The following is a 20,697-nucleotide window of genomic DNA, read 5'->3' on the forward strand; positions in this document are numbered from 1 at the left end:
ATTTTGTTCGTGTTTTTTTTTTTTTCTTTTGCGTAGGTTTTTGTTTTTAACAACTAACTGATTACACTCTCTCTCTTGTCTTCATACAAAAGACGTGTATTTTTCGGCGATGTGTTGAATGTGCTTTTGGGTGGAAATTAAAATTACATTACAAAGCGAGGTTGTTTCAATAGTGATTCGAGGTGGTTATCATCAAATTTGTAAATTGATCATGACAGTGACAACTTGAAGAAGTTTTCAACAGACGGAGAAAAGTGAAAAACGGGTCATCCTACAAGAGAAATTAGGAGGACAGCCATGAAGACCACATTGTAATTAATACTGCGTATCTAACAAGATTATAAGGTAAATTTCAATTAGTTTCTGATGCTATTTCCGTACAGTCGCTTTTTGTAGTGTTGCCGACCCGGTCTGCCATGCACGGTCAAATTACAGCACGATCTCAATCAATAATACGAAGTCCACCTTATCCGTAACTGAAACCACCAAAATTCCAAACCCAATCAGAATTTCTATTTTATATTTTTCACGGCAGAACCCCAATGAGAAGGGTACACTACAATTGGCGTCCTGGTGACAGGACTTGCAATCTTCGGATTTGATACAAGTGCAATTATTATAAATTTTGGACATTTTATCTAATTTTAATCGCTTAATAGCATCAGAAAATGAATTAGTCTCATCCATTTAAATTGTAACGTTACGTGCATGAAATTTACAACAATATTGTTTCCCCTGTTATTAATTCGTGTTAATTTTCATTTTCATACTGAGGAAATTAATTTGGTAAAAAAGAAAGGGAAAAGGATAACGTTCCATAAAATAATTTGCACGGGCGTGAAAGAAATATTTTGGATTGAAAACTGTATATTTGACGCTACATTCGCAACATAAGACTGAAAAAAAAATGGTGAGTACAGAAATTTACATTTTTTCCAGTTTCAAGCAGCCATCTGTACTTCCTTTATTCCGATCCATTTATTTCGAAATTATTTTTTCAAATAGTAGTTAAAATTGATTTACTACTATTATTGCATATGATAAGTGAAGATCATATTCACAGTCATTTATTTGTGAGAGGGAAATTTCAGTACTAGTTTAATAATTCAATTTCTAATTAGAAATCATATAGAAATATCCATTTCCATAAGTGAAATTTCAGATTTCAACATATCATATTTAAAAAAATTTTTTTTTGCCATTGGAAAATTTTATTTGCAATTAATTACGAAAATCGCAAGATGGACGCTAGACGTGTAGAAATTGTTTCCGCGGACGAGCTTAGTGAAAGTGACACATTGCAAAACATGTCCGACAGTCAAATGAATATTGACCTTAATAGGGAGGATGTTCAAGACATAATTTTACCAGATCGATTAAGACAACAACCCCTATATTTAAACAGATATACAGGCGAATGGAGAGTGAGTACTACGCGACAAAACGTGACATTGACAACGTCACCTTCAGAACCAGACATCAATCAGACACGAAAAAATGACGAAATGAAGACACAGGACTCTGACATGCTCAACCAGATTCTGAAGTTACTTGGTGACCAAAACAGAAAATTTGACACTTTAGACAAAAGATTTGACGCTTTACACGACAATTTAAAACGTGACATTGGGAAATTTGACACCAAATTCGATGAACTGACACGGGACATAAAACAAAATTTTGAAAAACAATCGAGACAAATTGCCGACTTGACAGAAACCACCAGTAGTCTTGGAAGGAAATTTACTGACTTATCAGACAAGGTTACGAGACAAGAAAAGGTATTTGTGGAATTCAGTGACGAGACAAAACCTGACTTACAACGATGTAATGAGAAATTGTTAACAGTAGTTTTTGAACAACAGGAAACCAGTACCCAAGTTGACGAATTACGACAGTCACACAATTTTTCCGTAAAAACAAACCAAGAACACTTAGACCTGACGATTACAGACCTTTCAGACAGATTAAATGATGTAACATTGGAGCAGAAATCCTTACAGGAAAAGTTAGAAAAACTTGAAGACAGAGCAGATGTAGCATCTTTAAAGAATGACACAACTCTAGCAGAGAAACTTGTACATGAATGCAAATTATGTGATGATTATTTAGATGAGAAGTTTGAGACAATGACACAGATCATTTTAGATAAGACAAAGGAACAGGTAAAGGGAGAAACAGATAATATTCAGAAATAGGTACGTAAACTTAAAGAAAATGTAATACCAAGTTCGTCAGTGATACCAAAACCCATAACAGGCAACCAAAACATAAATGAGAATCATAATAATGCTAGACCCAGCACACAGCCGAAAATAGAATTACCAATGAGTGATACAAATCCCAATGAACCATTTTCAATGCTACCACAAGATCAAAATTACTATCAGACATCACCACATACTATCCACAGTTTGACACAAAATGCAGGACCCATAATACCATCAGGAGTAGCTGATGAAACATTAGTACGACATGGATACTTTCAGACATTTTCATGTGATGAGAAAGACAAAGTGCATCCGATTGTTTTCATCCGCTCTTTTGATGGTATTCTCCTGAGACATTGGTTAGAAGCCGATAAAATTCGATATGTTACAAATTTGTTACGTGGAAGAGCAGCTAAGTGGGGAGCAGCAATGAAAAGATGATGTTTAACATTTGAACAGTTTGAACAAGCATTTTTTGAGGAATTCTGGTCGATCACAGAACAGCAATGTTTAAAACGAGAAGTATACAATCCAGAAATTTACAACCCGAAGAAAGAGACTTTACGTCAATACTTCGAACGCTACCTAGACAAAACATTATATTGGTCAAAACCAGCAGATTTACCAGACGTAATTAGAACACTTAAAAGCCACTTACCATTTCCTTACCGTGATAAATTAATAGGAGTGTCCGAGGACAACATAAAGAATTTTTTTAGTTATGTTGATGAGATAGATGTTGTTTACAGAGATGAGATCAGGAATTTCAAGCAATTGTATCCGATCCATCCCAGCAATTCGCGTACACACAACAGAAATGACAGAGGCTATTGGAATCTGCCTCCGACACCACAACAAAACACTCAAAGAAACAATTCGCACTACACTGGGACAAATCCATTCAATATTAGGAGAAACAGCTCGCAGCATTGGCAAGGAAACAGTAATTATTACTATAATGGTTATCCGAACAGTAATTACAATCAGAACAATAACAGTTATATTCAAAATAACAACAACAGAAGAAGGAACCGAAATCATAGAGATCAAAGAAGAGAGGATAACAGGTACCATCCAGGATATTTTCAGAGAAACAACATCCAAACATGTATTGCAGGAATAACAGTAATGACAATACCAGTTACAGTCATGGGCGAAATAATGTATGGGGAAATCACAATGGACCACCGCCACGACACATGCAATACAGCAACCCTCAATTACTACCTAACGGAACTCCCAATGCGACGCGAGGTAATGTCAACAACCAAACAGCTGAAACTTGGGTGACGCGCGACAGAAATGTAAATATTATTGAGTTGGGCAATGAACCCAACCCACAGCAACAACCAAATTTGCCGGAAAACGAACGACGACCAAGTTAAGCACTCGAGTTACAGTCGATAGGGAGCAGAGTGCAACGGAACCGACGATTCGTTTTCTCCGATATGATGACAGTAAGAAAATAGAAAAAGAATTATATCAGGATGTAGATTTTAATAGTACCAGTAAAACAAAGAAGATTATTCAGGCTATAACACGAGTTATGATTGGTAGTTATGAAGTGGAAGTAATGTTAGATACAGGAGCAGCAGCAAGTGTCATTTCAATGTCCTTATATAATGAACTCAAACAAATAATGAACATACAAACATTGCCAGTACAGAATTGTCACATTATAAGTGCCACCGGTAACAACTCAAAGAATGTGAAATTTCAGGTGCTAATTAACTTCGCATTTTCAAATATACCACTCAATTACAGTTTTCTGGTAATATACAAATTAGTTATGCATTGCATATTACGAATTGACTTTTTGAATGAATATCAAGCAATCATAGATGTAGGAAAAGGGAAATGTCATTTAACCGTAAACCAACAACAACTGACAATAGAGTTAACACAGGGTAAAAACTTAAACAGTACACAAGGTAAATTTGAACAGTTACATTTTGTGTATCCACCAGCAACAAACATATGTGATTTAACTTTTAATGAAGCTGTATCTCAGGGAATTAAACCTAATGATTTATATGAGAAATGCACAGAATCTGAATATCTGACGAAGGAACAACAACTTGAATTACTTGAAGTTTTGCAGCAATTTGCTGAGGTATTTGTGGAGAAACCTGGAATTATTAGAGGCTATACTTATGAGATGGATGTTAAACCACACAAAACATACTGTAGAACATATTATAATATTCCTTGGTCAAAGAAACCCGCAGTTTTGAAAGAGATTGAAAAAATGCAAGCTTGGGTATCATTGAAAGGTCACATTCACCATACTGCAGTCCGATACTAGCAGTTAATAAAGAGGATGGTAGTGTAAGGTTAGTGCTGGACGCACGAGAAATTAACAAAGTTATAATCCCAATCAACATACGACCTATAAATTTGGAAGAACAACTTTTAAAATTTCATAATGTACAGTATTTAACCAATATAGACCTCCGCTCATCATTTTGGCAGGTGAACCTCCATGAAAACAGTCGTAAATACACTGCATTTCTAGGTGAGGGACGTAGTTATCAATTTTGTGTTCTACCCTTTGGTCTACGAGTGAGTGCTGGAGTATTTATTGAAGCCTTAGATGCTGTCCTTGGACCACAATTGTTATCGCAAATATATATATATATATATATATATATATATATATATATATATATATGATATCAATATAATGGAAGGAAACATTCCACGTGGGAAAAATTATATATATAGAAATTTCCCCCTAAGGTAAGTCTTTCCGCTCCTGGGATTGGAATGACTCCTTACCCTCTCCCTTAAAACCCACTTCCTTTCGTCTTCCCCTCTCCTTCCCTCTTTCCTGATGAGGCAACAGTTTGTTGCGAAAGCTTGAATTTTGTGTGTGTGTTTGTGTTTGTTTGTGTGTCTATCGACCTGCCAGCGCTTTTGTTCGGTAAGTCACCTCATATATATATATATATATATATATATATATATATATATATATATATATATAAAATGGAAGGAAACATTCCACGTGGGAAAAATTATATATAAAAACAAAGATGAGGTGACTTACCGAACAAAAGCGCTGGCAGGTCGATGATCTGACTCCTCAAGACACCATCCAAATTGAACCCTGCCTGGAACAGTTCCGTCCTCCGTCACAGCGGGACCCACCTCCTCTTCCTCAAAATCACCCTCTCCAAACCTTCCAGGAATTTCTGACTTCCAGCCTTGCATCTCAATCCTTCTTAAAAAACCTTAATCCTACACCCAACATCACCACTGCTGAAGCCCAGGCTATCCATGATCTGAAGGCTGACCGATCCATCGTCATTCTTCCGGCGGACAAGGGTTCCACGACCGTGGTACTTGATCGTCGGGAGTATGTGGCTGAGGGACTGCGTCAGCTTTCAGACAACACCACATATAAAGTTTGCCAAGGTAACCCCATTCCCGATGTCCAGGCGGAGCTTCAAGGAATCCTCAGAACCTTAGGCCCCCTGCAAAACCTTTCACCTGACTCCATCAACCTCCTGACCCCACCGACACCCCACACCCCTACCTTCTACCTTCTTCCTAAAATCCACAAACCCAATCATCCCGGCCGCCCCATTGTAGCTGGTTACCAAGCCCCCACAGAACGTATCTCTGCCTACGTAGATCAACACCTTCAACCCATTACATGCAGTCTCCCATCCTTCATCAAGGACACCAACCACTTCCTTGAACGCCTGGAATCCTTACCCAATCTGTTACCCCCGGAAACCATCCTTGTAACCATTGATGCCACGTCCTTATACACAAATATTCCGCACGTCCAGGGCCTCGCTGCGATGGAGCATTTCCTTTCACGCCGATCACCTGCCACCCTACCTAAAACCTCTTTCCTCATCACCTTAGCCAGCTTCATCCTGACCCACAACTTCTTCACTTTTGAGGGCCAGACATACCAACAATTAAAGGGAACAGCCATGGGCACCAGGATGGCCCCCTCGTACGCCAACCTATTCATGGGTCGCTTAGAGGAAGCCTTCTTGGTTACCCAAGTCTGCCAACCCAAAGTTTGGTACAGATTTATTGATGACATCTTCATGATCTGGACTCACAGTGAAGAAGAACTCCAGAATTTCCTCTCCAACCTCAACTCCTTTGGTTCCATCAGTTTCACCTGGTCCTACTCCAAATCCCATGCCACTTTCCTTGACGTTGACCTCCACCTGTCCAATGGCCAACTTCACACTTCCGTCCACATCAAACCCACCAACAAGCAACAGTACCTCCATTATGACAGCTGCCACCCATTCCACATCAAACGGTCCCTTCCCTACAGCCTAGGTCTTCGTGGCAAACGAATCTGCTCCAGTCCGGAATCCCTGAATCATTACACCAACAACCTGAAAACAGCTTTCGCATCCCGCAACTACCCTCCCGACCTGGTCCAGAAGCAAATAACCAGAGCCACTTCCTCGTCCCCTCAAACCCAGAATCCCCCACAGAAGAACCACAAAAGTGCCCCACTTGTGACAGGATACTTTCCGGGACTGGACCAGACTCTGAATGTGGCTCACCAGCAGGGATACGACTTCCTCAAATCCTGCCCTGAAATGAGATCCATCCTTCATGAAATCCTCCCCACTCCGCCAAGAGTGTCTTTCCGCCGTCCACCTAACCTTCGTAACCTGTTAGTTCATCCCTATGAAATCCCCAAACCACCTTCCCTACCCTCTGGCTCCTATCCTTGTAACTGCCCCCGATGCAAAACCTGTCCCATGCACCCTCCCACCACCACCTACTCCAGTCCTGTAACCCGGAAGGTGTACACGATCAGAGGCAGAGCCACGTGTGAAAGCACCCACGTGATTTACCAACTGACCTGCCTACACTGTGATGCATTCTATGTGGGAATGACCAGCAACAAACTGTCCATTCGCATGAATGGACACAGGCAGACAGTGTTTGTTGGTAATGAGGATCACCCTGTGGCTAAACATGCCTTGGTGCACAGCCAGCACATCTTGGCACAGTGTTACACCGTCCGGGTTATCTGGATACTTCCCACCAACACCAACCTATCCGAACTCCGGAGATGGGAACTTGCCCTTCAGTATATCCTCTCTTCTCGTCATCTGCCAGGCCTCAATCTCCGCTAATTTCAAGTTGCCGCCACTCATACCTCACCTGTCTTTCAACAACTTCTTTGCCTCTACACTTCTGCCTCGACTGACATCTCTGCCCAAACTCTTTGTCTTTAAATATGTCTGCTTGTGTCTGTATGTGTGGATGGATATGTGCGTGTGTGCGAGTGTATACCTGTCCTTTTTTCCCCCTAAGGTAAGTCTTTCCGCTCCCGGGATTGGAATGACTCCTTACCCTCTCCCTTAAAACCCACTTCCTTTCGTCTTCCCCTCTCCTTCCCTCTTTCCTGATGAGGCAACAGTTTGTTGCGAAAGCTTGAATTTTGTGTGTATGTTTGTGTTTGTTTGTGTGTCTATCGACCTGCCAGCGCTTTTGTTCGGTAAGTCACCTCATCTTTGTTTTTATATATATATATATATATATATATATATATATATATATATATATATATATAATGGAAGGAAACATTCCACGTGGGAAAAATTATATATAAAAACAAAGATGAGGTGACTTACCGAACAAAAGCGCTGGCAGGTCGATAGACACACAAACAAACACAAACACACACACAAAATTCAAGCTTTCGCAACAAACTGTTGCCTCATCAGGAAAGAGGGAAGGAGAGGGGAAGACGAAAGGAAGTGGGTTTTAAGGGAGAGGGTAAGGAGTCATTCCAATCCCGGGAGCGGAAAGACTTACCTTAGGGGGAAAAAAGGACAGGTATACACTCGCACACACACACATATCCATCCACACATACAGACACAAGCAGAAATATGTCTGCTTGTGTCTGTATGTGTGGATGGATATGTGTGTGTGTGCGAGTGTATACCTGTCCTTTTTTCCCCCTAAGGTAAGTCTTTCCGCTCCCGGGATTGGAATGACTCCTTACCCTCTCCCTTAAAACCCACTTCCTTTCGTCTTCCCCTCTCCTTCCCTCTTTCCTGATGAGGCAACAGTTTGTTGCGAAAGCTTGAATTTTGTGTGTGTGTTTGTGTTTGTTTGTGTGTCTATCGACCTGCCAGCGCTTTTGTTCGGTAAGTCACCTCATCTTTGTTTTTATATATATATATATATATATATATATATATGTCTGCTTGTGTCTGTGTATGTGTGGATGGATATGTGTGTGTGTGTGTGCGAGTGTATACCTGTCCTTTTTTCCCCCTAAGGTAAGTCTTTCCGCTCCCGGGATTGGAATGACTCCTTACCCTCTCCCTTAAAACCCATATCCTTTTGTCTTTCCTTCTCCTTCCCTCTTTCCTGACGAGGCAACCATTGGTTGCGAAAGCTAGAATTTTGTGTGTATGTTTGTGTTTGTTTGTGTGTCTATCGACCTGCCAGCGCTTTTGTTTGGTAAGTTTCATCATCTTTCTTTTTCTATATATATATATATATAATGCCAAGGAATAAGTATATGTTATTTTGTGAAGAATGAATAATGGATAGGTGAGAATGTTATGAGTAATTGAGAATATGTTGAAAGGGGAGAAACTAGATTTGAACGCTATATCACATGTACTCATGGAATACAGAATGAAAGTAGTGGAAAGAATATTATTTATTGAAAGATTGGTATGCCTGAGATAATAACTTATGTGATGTCTTATATATTCTTATAACTAAAGGTGAAAGTATAGATTTATGTGGAAAGAATTATTTACAGCAGCCACTGTTGGAAATATACCAGAAGATTTAAATCTATAACACTTTAACACTAATCTAATGGGAACTTGTAATGAAATTTTTGGAGTTATGTAGGCTTGACACTTCAGATTGGAAGAATTATTTAAGAGAACATATTTAGCAGTCATCTAATGACATAATTAAAGCTCATCTACTGAACTGAACTAATGCACCATTAAATAGAAAGGAGAATAAGGAGAAAACAAAATGTCAGTTCTCTGTTGCGGCTCATACTCTCATCCCTCCCTTAGAAAAATTTATACATGTTGATGAAATATTTGACATTATATAATTCATGATTATCTGACAGTATGGAGAGATATACACACATATTTATTTATGAATAGAATTTTACAGGTACCACAAGGTAAATACAGAATGGATACACAGCATGGAACGCAGCAGCAATTATCTAAGAAGATTTATTTATTTATTTATTAAGTAAAACATTTATTTATATATGAAAGGAAGGAGATGAACTACACAAACTTTATAGGAACATGATTGACTTGAACTAGGGAAACATTCCATGTAGGAAAAATATATATCTAAAAACAAAGATGATGTGACTTACCAAATGAAAATGCTGGCAGGTCGACAGACACACAAACAAACACAAACATACACACAAAATTCAAGCTTTCGCAACAAACTGTTGCCTCATCAGGAAAGAGGGAAGGAGAGGGAAAGACGAAAGGATGTGGGTTTTAAGGGAGAGGGTAAGGAGTCATTCCAATACCGGGAGCGGAAAGACTTACCTTAGGGGGAAAAAAGGACGGGTATACACTCGCACACACACACACACACATATACAGACACAAGCAGACATATTTTTGTAGTGTTGCCGACCCGGTCTGCCATGCACGGTCAAATTACAGCACGATCTCAATCAATAATACGAAGTCCGCCTTATCCGTAACTGAAACCACCAAAATTCCAAACCCAATCAGATTTTCTATTTTATATTTTTCACGGCAGAACCCCGAGGAGAAGGGCACACTACTTACAAGTAGAAAACACACACTTTCACACAAGCATTACACACACATGGGCAATCTTGCCTCCAGGTTCTATGGCCCAGCAGCAAACTGTGTCTGAGGTGTGCAGCAATCCGGGTAGTGGGGATATTGAATAGTCTCGGGGAGGTGAGGGGTCATAGCAAGGTAAGAAGGGAGAATGATGCTAATGCTGCCTGCAGAAGTGTGCGGGGATGTGGTGGGGAGATGTAGTGGGTCGTTAGGTGCAGTGTCAGGAGACAGTGCGGGTGTGGGCAGAGGCAGGGTGAGGGGTGGGGGTGGGGGTGGGGGGTGGGGGGGGAATTACAGGAGCAGGTAGAAACAGAGAAGGGGAAATTACTATGCAATTGCTCTGATGAGAGAAAAGGTGTGTGTATTACTCGAGTAGGAGCAAGGATGGGGATAGGCAGGAGGAGGAGGAGGACAGGGACCAATGATGGTTAAGGCCAGGGGAATCACAGAAAAGGAGGATACATTGCGAGCAGAGTTCCCACCTGCACAGTTCAGAAACACTGGTGTTAGTAGGAAGAATCCGGATGGCACAGGTCTGAGAATCATTCATTAAAGAGAACCACATTGAATTGGGCACATTTTCAGCAACTGGGTGGTCCAGCTGTCTCTTGGCCACAGTTCATCACTGCTTATTCATTCGGACAAAATGCTTGCGGTAGTCATGTGCATGTTGAATACTGCCCAATGGCTGCGGCTAAGTTTGAAGATCACCTGGCTGCTTTCACAGGTGGTCCTGCCTTTGATGGGGTGGGAGATACCTGTGACTGGGCTGGGGCAGATGGTAATGGGAGGATGTATGGGACAGGTCTTGTGTCTAGGCCTATTACAGGGTTATGGGCCATGTGGCAAGGGTTTAGGAGTAGGGATGGAAAACAATATTGCATAGGTTGAGTTCAAAACAGAATACCACTGTGGGATAACTGGGTGCGACAGAAGGTAGGACACTGCTCATTTCAGTGCACAATGAGAGGTAATCGACCCCTGATGGAGCCATTGATTCAATTGCTCCAGTCCAGTGTGGTACTGAGTGATGAGAGGAGTGTTGCTCTGTGGCTGGACAGGGGTTACATTACAGGCAGTAGGTGACTGGGGAGCCAAGGCATGGAAGATCTGTTTCTGGACAAGGATTAGAGGGGAATTGCAGTCTGCGAAGGCCTCAGCGAGATCCCTGGTATATATTGAGAGGGACTGCTCATCATTACAGATGCGATGACCACGCGTGGCTAGACCATATGTGTCTTCTTGATGTGAAATGGGTGATATTTGTGAAAGTGGAGGTACTGCTGGTGGTTAGTGGCCTGAGAGACGGAGGTGATGTCCAGGAAGGTGGCTCATTAGGTAGAGGTGAACTAACTAAAGCAAGTGGGGGAGAAGGTGTTGAGGTTCTGGAGGCAAATGGTACCCTCATGCTTAGTCTACGTCATGAACACATTGTCAGTCGATCTGAACCAGGTGGGAGGTTTGGGGTTCTGGGTAGTTAGGTAGGATTCCTCCAGATGGCCAGTGAACAGGTTAGCATAGGATGGTGACTTGCAGACACCCATTGCTGTATCACAGATTCAAATCAAAAGTAATTGTAAGTGAGGATATAGTTATGCATGGTAACAGTGAAGGGAGTTGTAGGTTTGGAGTCTGTCAGGCACTGAGAAAGATGGTATTCAACAGCAGGAACACCATGGACATTGGCGTTGTTTGTGTACAGTAAGGTGGCATCAACAATGACTAGCAGGGTGCCAAGTGGTAAAAGAACAAGAACTGTGGAGATTTGGTGCAGGAAATGGTTGTCGTCTTTGATACAGGAGGGTAAGTTACAGCAATAGGCTGAAAGTGTTGGTTCACAACAGCAGATATTCTGTCTGTGGGTGCAGAGTAAATGGCTACATCAGGCATCGTAGGTGGTAGGGTTTGCTTACTTCACAAAGCATGTAGAAGGTATGAGTGTGGGAAGTGGTGGGGGTGAGGAGAGAGAGAGAGATTTAGGGGTGAGGCTTGGGACGGAGCTAAGGATTTGAGGAGGAAATGGAGAGTCTAGCTGACATCTGGAATGAGGTCTATGTGGCAGGGCTTGTACAGTAAGAAATATGACAGCTGGCAGGTCCCTGCGGTTCATAATCACAATGATGGAGCCTTTTTTGGTAAGCAGGATCATAAGAACGGGGTCAGATTTTAGGTGGTGGATTTTGGTTCTTTCTGTGGGTGTGAGGTTGGTTCCCATGTGGAGGGACTGCGAGAATCATGGTGAGGCAAGGTTCAAGGTTAGAATATTCTGGAAAGTTAACTTGGAGATTTGGGGGCAGAGGGTATGGATTACAGTTGGAGGAATAAGTTAAATCATGTAAGGTTCAGTATGGTTGTGGATTGGGTTTGACTGATGGGGTTAGTGGTGAAAAAGTATTTCCACTGTAGTGATCATGAGAAGGACAGAGGGGTCTAAGCAAACTTCTTTTCTGCAATGCAAATGTTGCCAGACATACATGATATAAAATTAAGTAAGCTGGGTTTTTACTATGTTTACTTTCATTCCATAATGTCATATGATCATCAATAATAAAATTTGTCATTAAAATACATCTCTTTTTCAAACTAACAACTCAGTTCATGCAATCAATAACACAAATAGGAATAATCTTCACAAAGACTTATAATCACTTACTTCCGTACCAGAAAGTTGTCCATTATTCAGGAACACTCATTTTCAGTAACTTGCCAGCAGCCATAAAAAAGTTTTACTAATAATAATATTCAGTTTAAGGGGAGTGTAAAAGGTTTATTAATGGCCAAATCCTCCTACACCGTTGATTTTAATAAACCCTTGATGTGTATATCTTACTAATAATATCATATAACGTGAATATTGTAGGCCTTCAGGCTTTCCCGGCTTGGCATTGTCACCTAAGAAAAACAAGGTTTCTGTTGGTAATCCACATCATACTTCACGATAATCTGATAACATAATTCGCAATCTTCAAGAATGACATCTTCATTATTTGGCAACATGGCAGGGAAATGCCCCTTGTTTTCCTGGAACATTTGAAGTCACTCCACCCTAACCCAAAATTCCCAATGAAAATGGTACAACTCCCACTCTTAGATGTTCTTATCCAGAGGAAGGCAGGTGGCAGTTTTGGTCACAGTATTCACTGAAAACCAACTGACACTGATCTGTACCTGCAAGTCAGTAGTGGCCACCATCCAGCACAAAAGAAAAGTAAAGTATACTCAAAACTCTGGTTCACTAGGCAAGAAACTTTCAAATCTAGACAACTTCACAACGGAGAAAGAGCACCTACAGCCTGAGTTCTACAAAAACAGATATTCTTCCCGAGATATTCAGAGGGCACTGTGCCCTGTTCTCTGTCAGAGGGGTCATTAGAAGTGCAAGAAGAAGCAAAGAAGGCCACTTTTTTGCCACATGCCGGACCAATATCTGACGAAATCAGCAGAATTTTTCTCAAATATAATGTCAAGAACATTTTCTGAACACAAAACAAGATTAAGGTTCTATCAGGGAATGTGAAGGATGATATGGGTCTACAGGCACTGGCAATTACCACATACCATGAGAATGTGGTATGTAATATATCGGCCAAACCACCAGAACCGTTAGTGTAAGGAGCACCAATGGCACAACAGACTCAAACAGGCTTCCAAGTCAGCTACAGCAGAACACCGTTTGGAACTAAATCATTCAATGAATTATGATGATGTCAAGATTCTGACACACACACACACAGACACACACACACACACACACACACACACACACACACACACACACACACACACACACACACACACAGGTACTTGGAAAGTGTTATTAAAGAATCCATACAAGTAAAGATCACACAGAATCTTATCAACTGTGACACAGGATGTATGCTTTGCTCCACCTACAATCTGGCACTCTACCTCCTTAGACACAATGGAGGCAACACCAAACTCCGAGGGACATAACTTTGGAAATGGTGACAGAGCAAATAACCCAGCACAACCAACACAGGCTGCACAGGCAGCGGTACTTTAGACAGCAGATCAAATACCTAAAGTCTGTCATTTCAAGAATGAATGGCAATTTGAACACCAGTGGCCAGAAAATAATCAGATAGCTGCCCCTATCAGGCATGTACCTCAGACAGAGCACCTAATGTGGAAAGATATGGTAATGGAACAGCGTAGTCCACAGGAAAGCTTAAATGACAGCAATCAGAAACTGAATGCCCAGTACAACTTGGAAGTAGAACAGAACATCAGACAACAATATTATTAACTGTCAACAGCAAAAATGTATGTGAACAACGACCAGAACAGCTGTGGCTAGAAAATACTACAGCTGCTGCTAATGGCCAGCACATATGTCAGACAGAGCACCTGGTGGGGCACAGAGCAATGGCAGTGTGCCTAGACCCACACAGCCATAAATACTGACCTGTTCCACACTGGATTCAGCTTCGTGAAGCACACTGCGAGTCACACTTGCAAGTAAAGTGCGGATTACTGGCAGAGAACCCAATTTTTCCAGATGACAATGTGAGAATTAGTACAAGCTGACTTCTGTGCAAACTCAGTGCAGTAATGTGATCACTATGAATAAGCACTGTAAAATGATTTTCTATTTAGTTATGCATGGCTGCAAAAGCCCATAAATTATCATATGCACGTAAGTGTATCGAACATTTACTTGTTTTATGATATGATATTTATTACTCTGAAATAAAAATGTGCTTGGATTTTTTCCATGCACATTCACTTGGGACATGTGGAAAATATATAAACACATTTGTTTTTCCTTGCAAATATTTAATGAGTATTCTCATTTTTCTGTCATGTTCTAAATCTTGAGGATCTCCTCATTATGGATCCACTGGAACAAAAAGTACATCTAATGTAATCTAATATCAATGAACCCACAGTGATGGAATCTGAGAAAGGGGAAAAAGGTAATGCTTCCAGAAAGGACTGATACTTCTGTGGGACTGAGGTTTTGCCACTTCCATCTACACAACATCCCCAATGCACACAGCCTTGCCACTACTGAACACTATCTTTATTAACACCCAACTGACTGCAAACCTACAACCTCCTTCCTGGTCATCATCATGAACTATATCCCCACCACAATTACTTTTCAACTGAATGCACCACCTACAAATAAACCTGTGGTACAGCAACAGGTATATGCAAGTCACCATCCTATGCTAACCTGTTCAAGGGCCATCTGGAGGAATCCTACCTAACCACCCAGAACCCAAACCTCTCATTTGGTTCAGATTGACTGATGACATGGTCATGATCTAGACTAAGCGTGAGGGCACCATTTTCCTCCTGAACCTCAACATCCTCTCCCCCATTCACTTCAGCTGGTTCTCCTCTATCTAACAAGCCACCTTCCTGGACATAGCGTATCCGAAGCCTCTGAGTATACATCTGTCTATATTATGGCCACTAACCACTGGCAGTACTTCCACTTTCACCAATGTCACCCATTTCATACCAAGAAGTCCCACATGGCCTAGGCACCCATTGTCATCACATCTGTAGCGATGAGCGGTTCCTCTCAAAATATACCAGGGATCTCACTGAGGCTTTCACAGACTGAAATTACCCTCTCAACCTTGTCCAGAAACAGATCTTCCATGCCTTGGCTCCCCAATCACCTACAACCTATGACATAACCATTGTCCTGCCACAAAGCAGCACTCTTCTCATGACGTAGTACCAACCAGGACTGGAGCAACTGAATCACATGCTCCACCAGAGGTCAACTACCTCTCTTTGCGCACTGAAATGAACAATGTCCTACCTTCTGTCCCCAACCACCCAATTATCCCACCCACAGTGGTATTCTGCTTCCCACTCAACCTATGCAATATTGTTTTCAGCCCCTATTCCACCTCTGCCCCTAACACATTGCCACATGCCCCATAACCCTGTAATAGGCTTAGACACAAGACATATCACATACGTCCTCCCATCCCATACGTCCTCCCATTACCACTACTCCAGTCCAGTCACAGGTATCCCCTACCCCACCAGAGGCAGGACCACCTGTGAAAGTAGCCAGGTGATCTTCAATCTTAGCCGCAACCACTGGGCTGCAATCAACATCCACATGACTGCTGACAAGCAGTTTGTGCTGGACCACCCAGTTGCTGAACATGTGCCCAAAACAATGTAGTTCTTTCTAATGACGAAGTCACAGCCTGTGCCATCTGGATTCTTCCCACCAGCACTACTTATTCTAAACTGTGCAGGTGGGAACTCTGCCGGCAATGTATCCTTCATTCCTGTGATTCCCGTGGACTCAACCATCATTAGTCCCCATTTTCCACTTGCGTATCCCCTTCCCTGCTCCTAGTCCAGTAACTCACACCATCTCTCCCATCAGAGCAACTGCACAGTAATTTCCCCTTCTCTACTTCTATCTTCTCCTGTAATCCCCCCCCCCCGCCCCTCCCACCCACACTGTCTCCCGACGCTGCACCTAGCAACCCACTACATCTCCCCACCACGTCCCCGCACACTTCCGCAGGCAGCACTAGCATCATACTCCCTCCTTACCCTGCTATGATCCCTCACCTCCCCATGACTATTCCATATCCCCACTATCCGGATTGCTGCACACCTCAGATGCAGTTTGCAGATGGGCCTTAGCACCTGGAGGAAAGACTGACCATGTGTGCGTAATGCTTATGCGAATGTGTGTGTTTTCTACTTGTGATAAATGCCTTTATGCTAAAGCTGAAATATTTGAAGAGTTCTTTTTCATTCAGCCTGTCAGTGATTCAACACCTCATCCATGTGCTGAGTAGCCACCTATCATTTCCATATTTTTGTTATAAACTATGGTATTTCTACTTGTAAGAAACAGTCTTAAATACCTGGCAACAGCCTGGTCTGGATCCATCCCACAAGATGCAGTTGTAGCAGCAGCATTCAAGGGATCACAAGGCGATGACGGAGGGGGTGCCAGCTGCAGTTCCTCCAGCCGGGCCAGGACAGCATCTTCCTTGCCGTGGGACAGCAGCAGCAACACCAGCGCCAACACCCCACCCAGCCACCGCTGCATTGCTACCAGGGAGCCGTTCTGGCAGACAGACACACTGACTCTATAAATTACAATTAAACATAAAATTTATACTGAACAAGAAATTGGGTAATGTTTTTGAAGTGTAAGTGTCCAACTAAAAGTCATGCAAAATCCATTGTCATGAATAATAATTTTCATTTTTTACACAAACCATGTACATCATTTTCAGTTAGAAATGTTTCTGTCTCTTTCTAGTACAATCTCCCTTTTCTTGCACATGTTTTCCCCACAGTTCTTTAAGTCTTTAAAAATCATTTGCAGCAGAAGTTTATTCTCACTGCCTGAAAACACCAAGGCATCACTTTTGGATGTCTTCCAGCATTTTGTAGTGTTAACCTCACCACAGTTCTTTCAGAAAATGGAAGAATAGTAGCCAGAGGGTGCCGAGTTAAGACTGAAGGTGGGATCTGGAAGACTTTCCCTCCCAAACATCCTAATTTTCTCTAGAGAGACACAAGCAGCCTGTCATCAGACAGCACAATGATCTTCTTCCGATAGCGTTTATCGTGTAGTGCAGGTTGGAGCTTCAAAAATGTCTCGATGTAGTGGACAGGATATCTGGTCTATCCACGTTCCAAATAAACAACCAGAATGCCATCCTCTGCATCTCAGATGGCAATGCCCATAGTTTTTCTCGCATATAGCACTGTCTTTGGTTTTTTTTGTCAATTGCAAATCCAAGTGGTGCCCTGCTCTTAGTGACAGAAGCAACTTTCATTATTTTGTTTAATAAACTTGGAATCCAACATGCACAAACTTTCCAATGAGCCAAGTTTTGAATCATTTCCTGCACTATGTCATATTCAAGTTTTGTTGCAATTTCACTGAAACTGATACATATAGCTTCTCTAAAAATGTCATCAACTCTTCCCTTGTCATGTACCATGGAGATGGAATAAGGGTGATCACTATGAGATTCATCTTTGATGGTAGTCTTCCTATATTTCAAGTATTTCATCCATCCCCCAACACAGCTGGTGCCCATGCAAAAACCTCCACATACATGATGAATCTGACATGAATTTCAGAGCATATTTTTTGTCCTTTAATAAACAATTCAGTGACAGTATGCTGTCAAACAGAAAGTATATTATGTTGTATCAAAGGACTATTCAGTCAAGGAAAATAATAAATTATCAGACGGAATTTTTGGTCAGTACTTACGTTCATAATCCTAAATGTAAGAACTGCTGATAAATGCATATAAAAGTAAAAGTTTCACACTGCCTGTCTTTCAGAACTAATAGTTACTTCCTCAGAAAATAGGCTGAGAAAGGTTGAAAAGGCAGGGAAGGTCACTCTGTCCCCAGGACGAGAACGACCTATCCAAGTCTTTATGACTTTGATTCTTAGTCATCATTAGTAGATTACGCTCTCTCTCTCTCTCTCTCTCTCTCTCTCTTCTCTCTCTCTCTCTCTCTCACACACACACACACACACACACACACACACACACACACACACACATCAAATTCCCAGAGTACGGAAGTTAACACATGGAGCCTGAAGGGTTGGAAATCTGGACAATACCAGTATACTTTGCCCATTTGAAATACTTGACTTTTTAAATTTACCAAAGCACTTCATACTTCCAAGAACTGTGTCAAGTGAAGTTCCTTGTTCCTTCTTCAGGAATAGACAAATGTTAATAGTTTTCCATTAGTTTACATTTTCTACATAAATGCACGGTGTTGACTACTGAATTTAAATCATTTGTCATATTCTACTAAACACTTCGCTAGTTAGTTACATGTTCCAAGAATCATTTTGCATGATAGAAATTTTCTCAGTTTGTTATCAAATTCTACTTTCTGTCTGTCAGACAAAATATTACTCGGGTAAATTATCAAAAATTTTTTGTTGCAGCACTGTGTATCCCTTTTTGCACTAAAAACAACATTAATGTGGAGTAATGAACATCATTTTTCCTTTTGGTATTGTAATTATGTAGCCTAGTGTTCCTTTTGAACTGTAAAGAATCATTTTCAACAAACTTCATCCCTATTGTTCCTTTTGAACTGTAGTGGATTATTTACAACAAACTTCATGAGGGAATAAATATACTGTGAAGCAGTTATCAGAATGCCCGACTCCTTACACAGATGTCTACAAGATGATTGTGGGTGAGCACCACATATTATTCTTACAGAATGTTTTTATGCAATGAAGACTTTCTCTTTTAAAGATGAATTACCTCAGAACATCATTTCGTGTGACATTATTGAATGTAAATATGCAAAATACATCAACTTATTGATTTGTCTCTCCCCAAGATTCGCAATGATTCTACATGCAAATGCGCTTGAATTAAGTTGTTTTAGGAGTTCAAAACATGTTTTTCCCTATTTAAATTCTCATCAATATGGACCCCTAAGAATTTTGAACTTTATACCATATTTATTGTTTCCTCGCCACATGTCACACGTGTCATTGGTGTAATACCTCTAGAGGCGCAGAACTGAATATGTTGTGTCTTTTTAAAATTGAGGGCAAGAACATTCGCAGAAAAATCAGTCAACGATACTTTTAAGAACTTTGCCATTTCTTTTGTTCCTGTACATATGCTTGGCTTGATTGCACTACTAATTCTGCTTGTTGTATACTAGACAGAAGATCATTTACATGTGTGAGGAACAACGTGGACCTAAGACTGAATATTGAGGAACCCCATACGTGATTTCTCCCCAGTCAGAATTATGTCCCTGGACTATATTATTTGAATTACTAAGTACGACTTTCTGCATACTTTTAGCTAAATATGACATTATCCATTGTTTGGCTATACCATCAACCCCACAAAATGTCAATTTATCTAGGAGAATATTGTGATTCATGTCAATTTATCTAGGAGAATATTGTGATTCATACAATGAAAGTCCTTAGAGAGGTCACAGAAAATATCAACCTGCATTATTTTATTATTTTATTATTTAATGCTTGTAAAACCTGGTAAGTGCACGTGTAAATGGCATTCTCAGAAGAGCAACCCTTCTGAAACCCAAATCTGTTGAGAGGCCAGACAACAGACAAACGTGTGGTTCCTGAAGAGGGGCAGCAGCCTTTTCAGTAGTTGCAAGGGCAACAGTCTGGATGATTGACTGATCTGGCCTTGTAACAATAACCAAAACGGCCTTGCTGTGCTGGTACTGCGAACGGCTGAAAGCAAGGGGAAACTACAGCTGTAATTTTTCCCGAGGGCATGCAGCTTTACTGTATGATTAAATGATGATGGCGTCCTCTTGGGTAAAATATTCCGGAGGTAAAATAGTCCCCCATTTGGATCTCCGGGCGGGGACTACTCAAGAGGATGTCGTTATCAGGAGAAAGAAAACTGGCGTTCTATGGATCGGAGCGTGGAATGTCAGATCCCCTAATCGGGCAGGTAGGTTAGAAAATTTAAAAAGGAAAATGGAGAGGTTAAAGTTAGATATAGTGGGAATTAGTGAAGTTTGGTGGCAGGAGGAACAAGACTTCTGGTCAGGTGACTACAGGGTTATAAACACCAAATCAAATAGGGGTAATGCAGGAGTAGGTTTAATAATGAATAGGAAAATAGGAATGCGGGTAACCTACT

At 41.1% G+C, this 20,697-nt stretch overlaps 1 protein-coding gene across 1 annotated transcript in view; it reads right to left on the reverse strand.

Moving 5' to 3' along the window:
* LOC124787730 (huntingtin) overlaps positions 1–20,697 on the reverse strand; it is a 392,251-nt gene that overhangs the window by 98,788 nt on the left and 272,766 nt on the right. Inside the window, exon 27 of the mRNA XM_047254577.1 lies at positions 16,915–17,120. Coding sequence (XP_047110533.1) covers positions 16,915–17,120 — 206 coding nt within the window. The remainder of the gene's footprint in view (positions 1–16,914; positions 17,121–20,697) is intronic.

Source organism: Schistocerca piceifrons, chromosome 3 (genome assembly GCF_021461385.2).
Source record: "Schistocerca piceifrons isolate TAMUIC-IGC-003096 chromosome 3, iqSchPice1.1, whole genome shotgun sequence".
In the NCBI taxonomy this organism is placed as follows: domain Eukaryota; kingdom Metazoa; phylum Arthropoda; class Insecta; order Orthoptera; family Acrididae; genus Schistocerca; species Schistocerca piceifrons.